This window comes from Pristis pectinata, chromosome 31 (genome assembly GCF_009764475.1).
Source record: "Pristis pectinata isolate sPriPec2 chromosome 31, sPriPec2.1.pri, whole genome shotgun sequence".
In the NCBI taxonomy this organism is placed as follows: Eukaryota; Metazoa; Chordata; class Chondrichthyes; order Rhinopristiformes; family Pristidae; genus Pristis; species Pristis pectinata.
In genome coordinates, this window is record NC_067435.1 from 3995218 (window position 1) to 4007517 (window position 12300).

The 12300-nt window shown below is 43.4% G+C and overlaps 1 protein-coding gene across 1 annotated transcript in view; it reads left to right on the forward strand.

The window, feature by feature from the left end:
• Positions 1-12300, forward strand: part of xab2 (XPA binding protein 2) — a 64515-nt gene that overhangs the window by 23077 nt on the left and 29138 nt on the right. The window contains exons 7-10 of the mRNA XM_052041824.1: positions 590-734; positions 3573-3724; positions 5220-5339; positions 6376-6507. Of these exons, the coding sequence (XP_051897784.1) occupies positions 590-734; positions 3573-3724; positions 5220-5339; positions 6376-6507 (549 nt within the window). The remainder of the gene's footprint in view (positions 1-589; positions 735-3572; positions 3725-5219; positions 5340-6375; positions 6508-12300) is intronic.

Genomic DNA, 12300 nt, shown 5'->3' on the forward strand with positions numbered 1-12300 from the left:
AATGTGTGTACAGTTTTGGTTACCCTGTTATAGGAAAGATCTCATTAAGCTGCAAAGGGTGTAAAGAAGGTTTACAGGAAAGTTGCCAGGGCTCGAGGGCCTGAGTTATAGGGAGAGGTTGGGCAGGCTCAGACTTTATTCCTTTAAACGTAGGAGATTGAGGGGTGACCTGACAGAGGTGTATAAAATCATGAAGGGTGAATGCTCAGAGTGTTTTTCCCAAGGAAAGGGAACCAAAAACCTATGCCCTCTATAGGTTAAAAGTGAGAGGGGAAAGGTTTAAAAAGGGACCTGAGGAGCAACTTCTTCATGCAGAAGGTGGTCCTTGTATGGAATGAGCTGCCTGAGGAAGTGGTTAACGCAGGTACAATAACAGCATTTAAAAGACACTTGGACAGGTACTTCCATCCTTTATTTCAGCCCTGGGTGTGTGCACATGACTTAGTTCTTACTTTCTTTTATACATTCCTTAATCTTGGTCCCGGGCAGACACGGGCACCTCTCCATTCCTTCACCCTCATTGTGTTGAGTTGCATCTTTTTTTTACTTAAATGCAGATACAATGGAGATGCTTCTGTTATCTTTATAGGCTAGAGACGTGTATGAGGAGGCGATTCAGACCGTGATGACTGTCCGAGATTTCACTCAGGTGTTTGACAGTTATGCCCAATTTGAAGAGAGCATGATTGCAGCTAAAATGGAAACTACTGCAGAAATGGGACAAACTGAGGAAGGTGAGGTTCATTTTTCTTGATATTTTTCTACTTAAAATATTTAGTCTCTTGAGTATGAATGCAGGCACTGGCTTGTGCTAATTCAAGACTCCAAAGACACCCAGCATGATGCTAATTCCTCTAATTTGGCTTTTATTTGGCTTGAAACTCGGAAAGCAGGAGCAGAAATCCTGGCTGATTTTACTTTCCCTTTTTTTTATATAGCCCAGGAAATTGAAGCCATTCAAATGACAGGATGAGTTGATGCAGAAGGTGTCTATTCACTTCACTGCATCTATGAAAGAGCTGTCCAATTGATCTCAGTCCCTGCTCAGTTTTTTTTCCCCTTTACAGTTGCAATTCTTCTTCAGACTTCTAAATCTGCTCAGAATCAGAATCGAGTTTATTGTGACTGACACATGTCATGAAATTTGTTGTTTTGCAGCACCAGTACAGTGCAAGACATAAAGATGTAAAAATTACCATAAGTTACAAAAATAAATAAATAGTGCAAAAAAGCAATAACGAGGTAGTGTTTATGGGTTCGTGGACTGTTCAAAGATCTGATGGCGGAGGGGAAGAGGCTGTCCTGAAATGTTGATTATGGGTCTTCAGGCTCCTGTACCTCCTCTCTGATGGTGGTAACGTAAAGAGGGCATGTCCCGGGTGGTGAGGGTCCTTAATGATGGATGCAGCCTTCTTGAGGCACCGCCTCTTGAAGATGTCCTCGATGGTGGGAGGGGTTGTGTCTGTGATGGAGCTGGCTGAGTCTACAACCCTCTGCAGCCTCTTTCGATCCTGCGCATTGGAGCCTCCATACCAGGCGGTGATGCAACCAGTCAGAATGCTCTCCATCGTACATCTGTAGAAACTTGCAAGGGTCTTTGGTGACATACCAAATCTCCTCAAACTCCTAACAAAGTAGAGCAGCTGGTGTGCCTTCTGTGTGATTGCATCAATGTGTTGGGCCCAGGATAGATTGTCTGAGATGTTGACGCCCAGGAACTTGAAGCTGCTCACCCTTTCCACCGCTGACCCCTCAATGAGGACTGGTGTGTGTTCTCCCAACTCCCCCTTCCTGAAGTCCACAATCAATTCCTCGGTCTTGCTGATGTTGAGTGCAAGGTTGTTGTTGCAACAACACTCAACCAGCCGATCTGTCTCACTCCTGTACGCCTCCTCATCACCATCTGAGATTCTACCAACAACAGTGATGTTATCGGCAAATTTATAGACGGTGTTTTAGCTGTGCTAGCCACACAGTCATGAGTGTAGAGAGAGTAGAGCTGGGGGCTAAGCATGCATCCTTAAGGTGCACCTGTGTTGATTGTCAGCGAGGAGGGGATGTTACTACCGATCTGCACTGACTGTGCTCCCAATAAGGAAGTTGAGGATCCAGTTGCAGATGGAGGTACAGAGGCCCAGGTTTTGAAGCTTGTTGATTAGTACTGAGGGGATGATGGTGTAGAACGCCAAGCTGTAATGGACAGCAGCCTCACGTATGTTTTGCTATTGTGTAGGTGCTCCAAAGCCGAGTGGAGAGCCAGTGAGATTGCGTCCGCTGCAGACCTGTTGTGGCAGTAGGCAAATTGCAGTGGGTCCAGGTGCTTGCTCAGGCAGGAGTTGATACTAGCCATGACCAAACTCTCAAAGCATCACAGTAGGTGTGAGTGCTACCGGGCAATAGTCATTGAGGCAGCTCACCCTGCTCTTCTTGATGACCTTTTGAAGCAGTTGGGAACCTCCGACTGCGGCAGTGAGAGGTCGAAGATGCCCTTGAACAGCCAGTTGGTCTGCACAGATTTTCAGTACCCTGTCAGGTACACCGTCGGGACCTGATGCCTTGTGTGGGTTCACTCTCTTGAAGGATGTTCTGATGTCAGCCTTGGAGACAGAGATCAGAGGTCGCCAGATGCTGTGGGTATTGACACAGGTGTAGTGTTATTCTCCCTTTCAAAGCATGCATAAAAGGTGTTGAGCTCATCAGGGAGTGAGACATCACGGCCATTTATGGTGTGAGGTTTCGCCTTAGGAAGTAATGGCATGTAAACCCTGCCACAGCTGTCATGTGTCCGACTTCTCACTGAATTGCCTTTTCACTCTCACGATGACCTTCCGTAGGTTGTACCTGGACTTCTTTTAGGGTTCTGGATCACACCACAGATCTAGACCTCATGAGACTGTGTATCTCCTGGTTCATCCAGGGCTTCTGGTTTGGGAAAACTCGGTATGTTCTCGATGGCACACACTCATCCACACAGCTCACCGCTTCTCTCAGGTAGTGCATTGCATCTCATAGTAACGAGTTTAAAAAAAAATTTCGAAGACTTCTTTTTGGATTTTCCCTAAGAGTTTCAAAACTTGCTCAACACAGAACTACGTTTGAAGCCACTACCTTCCTGGTCATTGCTCCTGGTTCATCAATAAAATTTGACTCAACATTATTTGTAAACACTAGGCTATATTTCTATTAGTTTAACAAGTATTATAGACTATTGAATGGTTTTCCTGCAGGACTGCTTACTTCCTCAAATGAGATTGGCATCAAAGTGACCATTATATTATAGCATTAAGATCTCCTGGATGAAACAAAAGAAAGAACACTTTTTCTCTTCCCACTTTGTAGACATAAGTGTTTCATTGTGGTTATCCAAATTATCATTGCACACACTGTAAAGTCACAGTTCAGACTTTTCCAAAGGCAACTAAACGACCAAAGGCCACTTGCACTTTTTTGTGTAACTTGTATGTTGATCTGAATCTGGGATGCCTTTCATTAAAGGGGTTTCCTTGTGCTAACATTGATGATGAGACGACTAGACATAACTCACATTTCTATCTGTCCTTTGGTTCTAACAGATGATATTGACCTGGAGTTGCGACTGGCTAGGTTTGAGCAGCTGATTACCAGGCGTCCCCTCCTTTTGAACAGTGTACTCCTTCGCCAGAATCCTCATAACGTACATGAGTGGCATAAGCGGGTTAAACTGTATGAAGGAAAGCCACGAGAGGTGAGGAATGTTTCTCACGTTAACCTAAACCCTGTGGTATTAAGTGCAACATGTAAAACAGTACCTGTTAAAGGTGTTTCTCTCTTGTACTGATAAATCTAAGTCCTACACCTTCTTTTCCAGTGGCTGTTTCCTTTTATTTTTCTCAGTGTTGAAATGTCTCACCTGCCTGTTTATCCCTTATACCTATGTTGGACAACTTACTAAACTTGGCATCACAACATAATTCGTTTTGTCTTTTTTTGTTTTGGGCCTTGGCTACTTACTCTGCCTTAACAAAGAAGGTTTGTAATGTAGATGCAGATCAGAAAAGGCAGTAATTGTTTCCAATTTTAAAGGGGTGTTTTGTTAAGTTTATAATTAGTCTGCTGTGATCAGAAACACAATATGCTGTCATTTGAGTTAGAGCTGCTTTTATTCCTTGCAAGAGCTTGTACATGGACTTGTTGCCAAACATTGCTGGATCCCAGTGACGCCCAGTTGTTAAAGACGGCCCACAATTTGCCTTGCCCTTGGGGTCTGTTTTTCAATATTATCTACATGTCCAGCTTCAGTAGGGGTCTGGTAAAGCTAAGATCAGATGTAGATAAATTGATGGTTGTCAGCTGTAATATAACCACAAAGGTAGACCAGGTATCAGCTCATGGTGACAGTCAGTGTCACATAGGGGTCATCTACCAGGCGACGGGTGGCTTCATAGAAACAAGGAGTCAAGACCGGACGCTTCATCCTGTTCTGCCCTTCAGTAAATTTGTGGCTAATGCATTTTCTACTCCCCCCGTCTAATTACCACTTCATGCTGGATTTAAGAATACAGCACAAGAACAGGCCCTTTGGCCCACCATGTCTGTGCTGACCATGATGCCAGTCTAATCTCATTTGCCTTCACGTGGTCTTTATCCCTCCATTCCCTGCCTGATCATGTGTCTGTCTAAATGCCTCTTAACTGTTACTATTGTATCTGCCTCCATCACCTCCGTAAATTGCTAAATCTCTTTTAAACTTTCCCCTCTCACCTTAAACCTATGCCCTGTAGTATTTAACATTTCCACCCTCTGTAAAAGAATGACTGTCTACCCAATCTACACCTCTTATAATTTTATATACTTATATCAGGTCACCCCCTCAGCCTCTGACGATCCAGAGAAAACAGTCCAAGTTTGTCCATTCTCCTTATAGCTAATACTCTCTAATCCATGCAACATCCTAGTGAACCTCTTCTGCACCCTCTCCAGAGGCTCCACATCCTTCCTGTAATGCAGAGACCTGAACTGCGCACAATACTCCAAATGTGGCCTGTCCAAAGTTTTATACAGGTGTAACATGACTTCCTGATTTCCTTTGATACACCTGATCTTGGGGGCATCTTGTCAGTTGTGACACTGCTTTAAGATTTCATACCTGTTCAGACCACATCATTTTCTTTGTAACTGGTGGGATATGAAGCTTTGGAAGATGAATTGTATTTTTAATCATTGTTTTTTCTGTATTGTAGATCATAAACACTTACACAGAAGCTGTGCAGACAGTTGATCCATTGAAAGCCACTGGAAAACCACATTCATTATGGGTTTCATTTGCAAAGTTTTATGAAGAAAACGGACAAATTCAGGATGTAAGTTGAACCTTGGTTGTATCCTAAGAAAACTTTGGAGGGGCTGCATAGTGCAGTGGTTCAATACTGCCCATTCATCAGTGCTGAGATTAATATGGAAGGGTGGCCATTGGTTGGTGTGGACATGTTGGGCTGAATGATTCTATGACTCTATCTCTCAGACAAGGGTAGAAATATGGTTGAGACTGATGGAGTCCTTTGTGAATTGAGTTGCAATCAGATTCTGCAATGGGTGTGCAGTTCACTGCAAAACTGGCCTGATTGGCAGTCCAACAGAGGGTTCAGTAGATGTAGTAAGGGGTGTGTTTCTGAGGATCCATAGCTCAGACTCTAAAGGGGCAGGGTAGAGAGGGAGCTTTACCTCACCTGGAAGTAAGGCCTGGTGCTGACTATGGTTAAATGGGAAGACTTCAAATTTTCAGCAATAATAAGCTTGTAGTGAACACTGGTTTAAATAAAGGGTGAAATATGGCAGTGGTGGTAAAGATATTCTAGCATCCTTACTTCAGACACGTTCTATGAAGCTTGAACCATTCTGGAGGAAGTGGAGTGGAGATATGATGTGATTTTTGTATGCTGAGAGTTCTGAAGAACTTCATAACATTTCGTATGTGCTTTGTACTTTCTCTTCATCTGAGAAAGATGCTGAACTTTTACTGGTCTTGTTTTGAGTGGGACCACTTGATCCCAGGTGTCTGAATCTGGTAAACCCATCCTGTCACAGTTGGTAGATCATTAAAGGTTGCTGTAACCTTGTCTTATCCTTGTCTAACATTCAAACAGACTTTCTCCCTCTTTCGCTGGCTCCCCTGCTCACTTGCTATTTTGCTCATTCATCGTTAAATAATAGTCTTTTATTTTGTTTTTCATTTGTCTCTTTGCTTCCTAAGGCCAGTTAAAGCAAGCTGCTAACTCCACAAGAACAGAACCTCGCAGCTTCCAGTTTACGTTGTCACATGATGGTGCCATTACCCACTTGGAGCTCCTGTGGCAAGGGAACGAACTTGTTAATAGGCGTTTTCATTTTCTGTTTCAGGCCCGGACTATATTTGAAAAAGCCACAAAAGTAAATTTCAAGCATGTTGATGATTTGGCTGGTGTTTGGTGTGAATATGGGGAAATGGAGCTAAGGCATGAAAACTACGACGAGGCACTTCGATTATTGAGGGTATGTTGTTGAGTGTTGTAATTATTCTTCAAAATTGTTTCCTACCCAGTTTAGCCTCTGGAAACTACGTCCTAGTGGTTATATCGAGTCTGGTGATGCTGGAGACTTCACAGTAGCTGCACCTCACGGTGGTATCACTGCACCAGCCCCGCAGTCACACTTATCTCTTGCTGTGGTCATTCTACAAGGAGAGTGGGCTGTGGGCCACAAATTGGCTGCAGTTAGCACAAACCTGGGCTATCCTGATGTCCTTCTGATAGCTCACCCTTACCACAGGCCTTTTCACTGTTTCCAAATCTCTCTGATGACCTGAAACAGTTGAAGTAAATATTAATTAAAAAATAAATGTGCTAAAATGCCCTCTCACTTCAAACCTATGCCCTCTAGTTTTTGGTTCCTTTGACCTGGGAAATGACTGTGCATTCTGTGAGGGGAAAACATCTAAAGGAGACCTGAGGGGCACGTCTTTCACAGAGTGCGGTGGGTATGTGGAACGAGCTGCCAGAGGAAGTGGCAGATGTGGGTGCATTTACAACTTTTAAATGACATTTGGACAGGTACACGGATAGGAAAGGTTTAGATGGATGTGGGCCAAATGTGGGCAAGTTGGACTAGCTCAGGTTGGCAACTTTGTCGGTATGGATGAGTTGGGCTGAAGCAACTACTTCTGTGCTGTATAGCGCTGTCTCTAAGTTATTATGAGTCTGGTATATATTTCAGCCCCCGAAAAGACTGGTTTCTCATTCCAAAACTAGGCATTGCCAACCTGAGATGCATTTGGCATTGGAAAATAGATGCTTTAGTACGTCTCCTACCCCACCCATCCTCCTGTTGGGACTTAGATTGTGATGCATTACACTGGAGCCACCAGGTGGCAACATTGAACTAGCTGGAAGCATTCCTGCTGGAAATGGATCATAGACACTTCATTCCACTGAGATTATACTGATCGTCAGGCAACATTTACACCAATCCCATTCTTTTTACTTTCCATCCACTCCCATCAACTCCCTCCAGATTCTACTGTATACTTACACCACCAGGGTTAACTTACAGTGGCCAGTTTAGCTGTCAACCCGCATGTCTTTGGGATGTGGAGGGAAACACAGTCAAGAGGAAATCTCCCACAGACAGCACCGGAGGTTAGGATCACACCTGGGCCACTAGAGCTGTGAGGTTAGCAGCTCTACGAATTATCCACCCCACCAGCTTGCTAACTCGTTGGTCCTTTTTCAAGCTGCTGATTGTTTTTTCAACCAGTGGTTTCTATATAGGATATTTTCGCCTGAGGTGGGCAAACAAGCCTCCAAAGTTTGTCTTTCGGTCAAATTCTAAGTATTTTTTTTAAAGTAAATCTTATTTGATTAAAAGCCAGGAGATAAAGGAAAGGCTACAAAAGTGGTTTATTGGTATTAGTTTATTATTGTCACTTGTACTGAGGTACAGTGAAAAACTTGTCTTGCGTACCGATCGTACAGATCAATTCATTACACAGTGCATCGAGGTAGTACAGGGTAAAAACAGGAGTAGAATACAGAGTAAAGTGTCACAGCTGCAAGGAAGTGCATTGCAGGTAAACAGTAAGGTGCAAGGTCATAACAAGGTAGATTATGAGGTCAAGAGTCCATCTCATCGTATAAGGGAACCGTTCAATCGTCTTATCACTGTGGGATAGATGCTGTCCTTGAGGCTGGTGGGAGAGGAGAGAAGAGAGAATGACCCGGGTGGGTGGGGTCTTTGATTATGCTGGCTGCTTCACCAAGGCAGCGAGAGGTATAGACAGAGTCCATGGAAGGAATGCTGGTTTCCGTGATGTGCTGGGCTGTGTCCACAACTCTGTAGTTTCTTGCAGTCCTGGGCAGATCAGTTGCCATACCAAGCCATGATGCATCCAGATAGGATGTTTTCTTGCTTTCTATGGTGCATCGATAAAAATTGGTGAATGTCAAAGGGGACATGCCAAATTTCTTTAGCCTCCTGAGGAAGTAGAGGTGTTGGTGAGCTTTCTTGGCTGTGGCATCTATGTGGTTGGACCAGGACAGGTTATTGGTGATGTTCACTCTTAGGAACTTGAAGCTCCACCTGAAATATTTCACTGCCCCCATTGTTTTTCTTGTAATCTGAAGCTTTCAGCTGCTATACCACTGGAGCTGCTCCCTCACAGCTCCAGCGACCCAGGTTTGATGCCGACCTCCAATGCTGTCTTTGTGCAGTTTGCACATTCTCGCTGTGGCTCTGCAGGTTTCCTCCCACATCCCCAAGGCGTGCTGGTTGGTAGGTCAGTCGCCTGCTGTAAAGTAGGCATTGTGTTGGCGGGTGTTAGGAGTTAATGGACGTGAGAAAGAATAGGTTATCGGCAAGTAAGTGGGAGAATGGATGGATGGAGTTGGGGTGGAGTTGCTGGGCCAAATGATGGCCAAATGAATGGAGCAAACTGCTAAAGGAAGTGGTAGAGGCAGGTACAGTTACACTGTCTAAAAGACATTTGGACAGGTACATGGATAGGAAAGGTTTAGAGGGATATGGGCCACATGCAGGCAAATGGGACTAGCTCAGGATGGGCCGAAGGGTCTGTTTCCGTGATGTACAAGTCTATGACTCTAAGTTATTGTGGGTCTGATTTCTACTTCAGTCCCCGAAAAGATTTTGTAAGGAAAATTATACAATTACTTCGTGGTATCTTTTCATCGCTGGCAAAGTGGGAATGTATTGTGCATGCTCTGAACTGGATGGCTTTATAGGCCACTTCAAAAGGCAGTTTGGAGTTAACCACATTGTTGGATCTGGAGACAAGCAGAGCCAAGACTGGATAGGCAGGCATGATAGGTTTTCCTCCATGGAGGGTATTGATGAATGGCTTTTACAACCATCGGCTATTTCAGGGATACTTTTACATTCTGGAATAACGCAGGTACTTGAATTTAATTTCCTCGATTGCTATGTTGGAATTTGAACTTGAGTGGATCAGTAGTCCAGGTCATGGGTTAGTTATCCAGTAACTTAAACACTTTGCGTGCTGTACCTGGATTTGTTAACAAATCTGGTAACTTACAAGATCATATTTTCTTTAGATGGCATCAACTCCCCAATTATCCATAAAATCTGTTTCAAGGGTCAGCTTTTTAGATTTGCCAAACTATGAGTGGTGTGTCTGGGAGCTGACCAGGTCAGTCCCAGACATTGACACACCAGACACGCCATGCTGCCGGGGTGGTGATAGAGGCAAATACGATGGAGACCTTTAAGAGTCTCTTAGATAGGCACATGAATGTGCAGAGAATGGAGGGATATGGACATTATGTGGGCAGAAGGGATAAGTTTAGGTAGGCATCTAATTACAAGTTTAATTAGTTCAGCACAACATCATGGACCCAAGGTCTTGTTCCTGTGCTGTACTGTTTTATGTTCTATGTTCAGATTCTGCTCCAAGACTCCAAGAACTACACTACCGAGCCCTCCACCGAGCTGCTCTGGCCTCAAATGGGCACCCTGGTTGGCGTAGGCTGGTTGGGCTGAAGGCCCTGTATCTGTGCTGTATTGCTCTGTGACTCTCTAGGGCTCTAAATATGTAGCTCTCAGTCTACTTTGCAAATAAATTACAGATATTTTCCTACATTTCATTCAGCTTTAAAGCATTTTACTGTCCTAAAATTGCAAGTCTTCTACAGTGTTTTGTCAGATTGGGCTGACTGTTTGCTATGTGTCTGTAAATATTTACATAAAATTTACATACTTTTACATTTTTTTTCTATCCATTTCCACCTCGTACATAACCTAGCTCCACTTTGTATATCTCTGCACTTTGCTTCAGTTGCTTCATACAGTAACAGCCTTAATTTACTCGCTGGGTGAAGAATTTTCTCCTGAATTCTCTCTTGGGTTTATTAGTGACTCCAGCTTTGTGCTCTGCACACAAGAGGCACTATCATCTCTGTGACTATCCCATCAAACACACTCACATGTTTATGACTGCAATCTTTTCCAGTGCTCCCTGTCCTTTCTTAAAATAATTATCAGGTTTAACAGCTTCAACCTCAATAATCTATGTGTAAATTATTCCATGTTTTACTAAATTCTTTGTGAAGAAAATTTAACTGCTCTCGTCACTCTCTTTATGATGGCTTTAAATTGATGATCCTTGTTGTCCTGAAGCAAATATTACATTAGATTCATTATTTCTGCAATCACTTGCTCATTGAGTGTGCAAGTTACTCAGGGGTGCAGTGCTGCACACAAATAGGAGATGGTCACTAATCCAGATACCTGGACCATCATTCGAGAGGCCTGGGTTCAAACCACATCCAGACAGCAAATTTAGAATTTAAATTTAAGTAATACTCTGTAATTTGCAGCTAAAAATCAACTAATCTTAGTAGTGATGTCCACATAAGCTACCAGATTGTCATTAAAAAAACACATCTGGTCAATACTCTGTAGTTAATACTCCGTAATTTTGTAAATAAAAATCAACTAGTCTTAGTAATGATGTCCATAAACACATCTGGTTCACTAATGTCTTTCAGGGTAAGAAATCTGCCATTGATGTGTGGTCTGATATGTGACCCCAGACCCATCCCATGTAGTTGACACTTAAATGCCCTATGAAAAGGCCTAACAAGCCGCTCAGCTGTATCGTTGCTGCTGTGTTCAAATAGAAATAAAATTGGACAAGCCACCTAGCATTTGACTGCAGTGGTTCAGGAAAGTGACTCATCACCATATTCTCAAGGGCATTTGGGGTTGGACATTGTCTGTTGGCCTTTTCAGTGATGTCACACTCTGAACAAATAGAAACAAAAATAAACATATCCCAGCAGCCTCCAAAACTTGGCAGGTCGCAGTTGTCTCTTTCCACCAGGACTTGAGATCTATTATTGAGTCATAGATGGTCACAATGATATGGTTAAGAAAGATGCACCACATCCCGTTGGTCAAGCAGCATGCAACAGATGAACAGGTGAGTCTGCTTGCAGCTGTGCAATGAAGAAAAACCTGTGCATTTATGTGGTATCTTTCAGGACCCCTGGATCATCCCAGAGTGCTTTGTAGCAAGTGAATTACTTTAGAAGTGTAGTCATTGTTGTAATGTAGGAAACACAGCAGCCAGTTTGTACACTGCAAGCTCCTACAAGCAACAGCACCATTAGGACCAGGTAACCTGATTTGCTTGAGGCATAAATATAGGCCAGGAGGGAGACATGCAGAGGTGCTTAGACCAGACATTACAAAGTAGAATGAATTTTTCATGTATTGAGATACTTGGCTCTTTAGGAAACGAGGTTACAGGGTGGCATGGTAGGTAAGGACAGTATAGGGCCAAGTGTAAAATGTAAATGATATTGCACTGTCTAACTTTCATTTTCTCTATGTACATCTGCTAATGTACAAGTGTAGAGCGAGACAATGCGATGTGCAGATTCTGACTTTATTTTACAAGACATCTTCACTAATAAGTACAGAAATTCTGAAGTTACTTTCACTGCTGCCATATAATGTCATTGTGTGAAGATCGACACAGTCTTCGAAATAAACTTAATCTCTGTATGGGGCAGTGCAGTGGCACAGCTAGTCGAGTGCTGCCTCACAGCTCCAGTGACCAGGGTTCAATCCTGACCTCCGATGCTGTCTGTGAGGAGTTTGCATGTTCTCCCTGTGACTGTATGGGTTTCCTCTGGGTGCCCTGGTTTCTTCCCACATCCCAAAAACATGCAGGTCAGTGGGTTAATTGGCCACTGTAAATTGTCCCTAGTGTGTACGATCTGGGAGAAATTAATGGGGATGAGGGGAGAATAA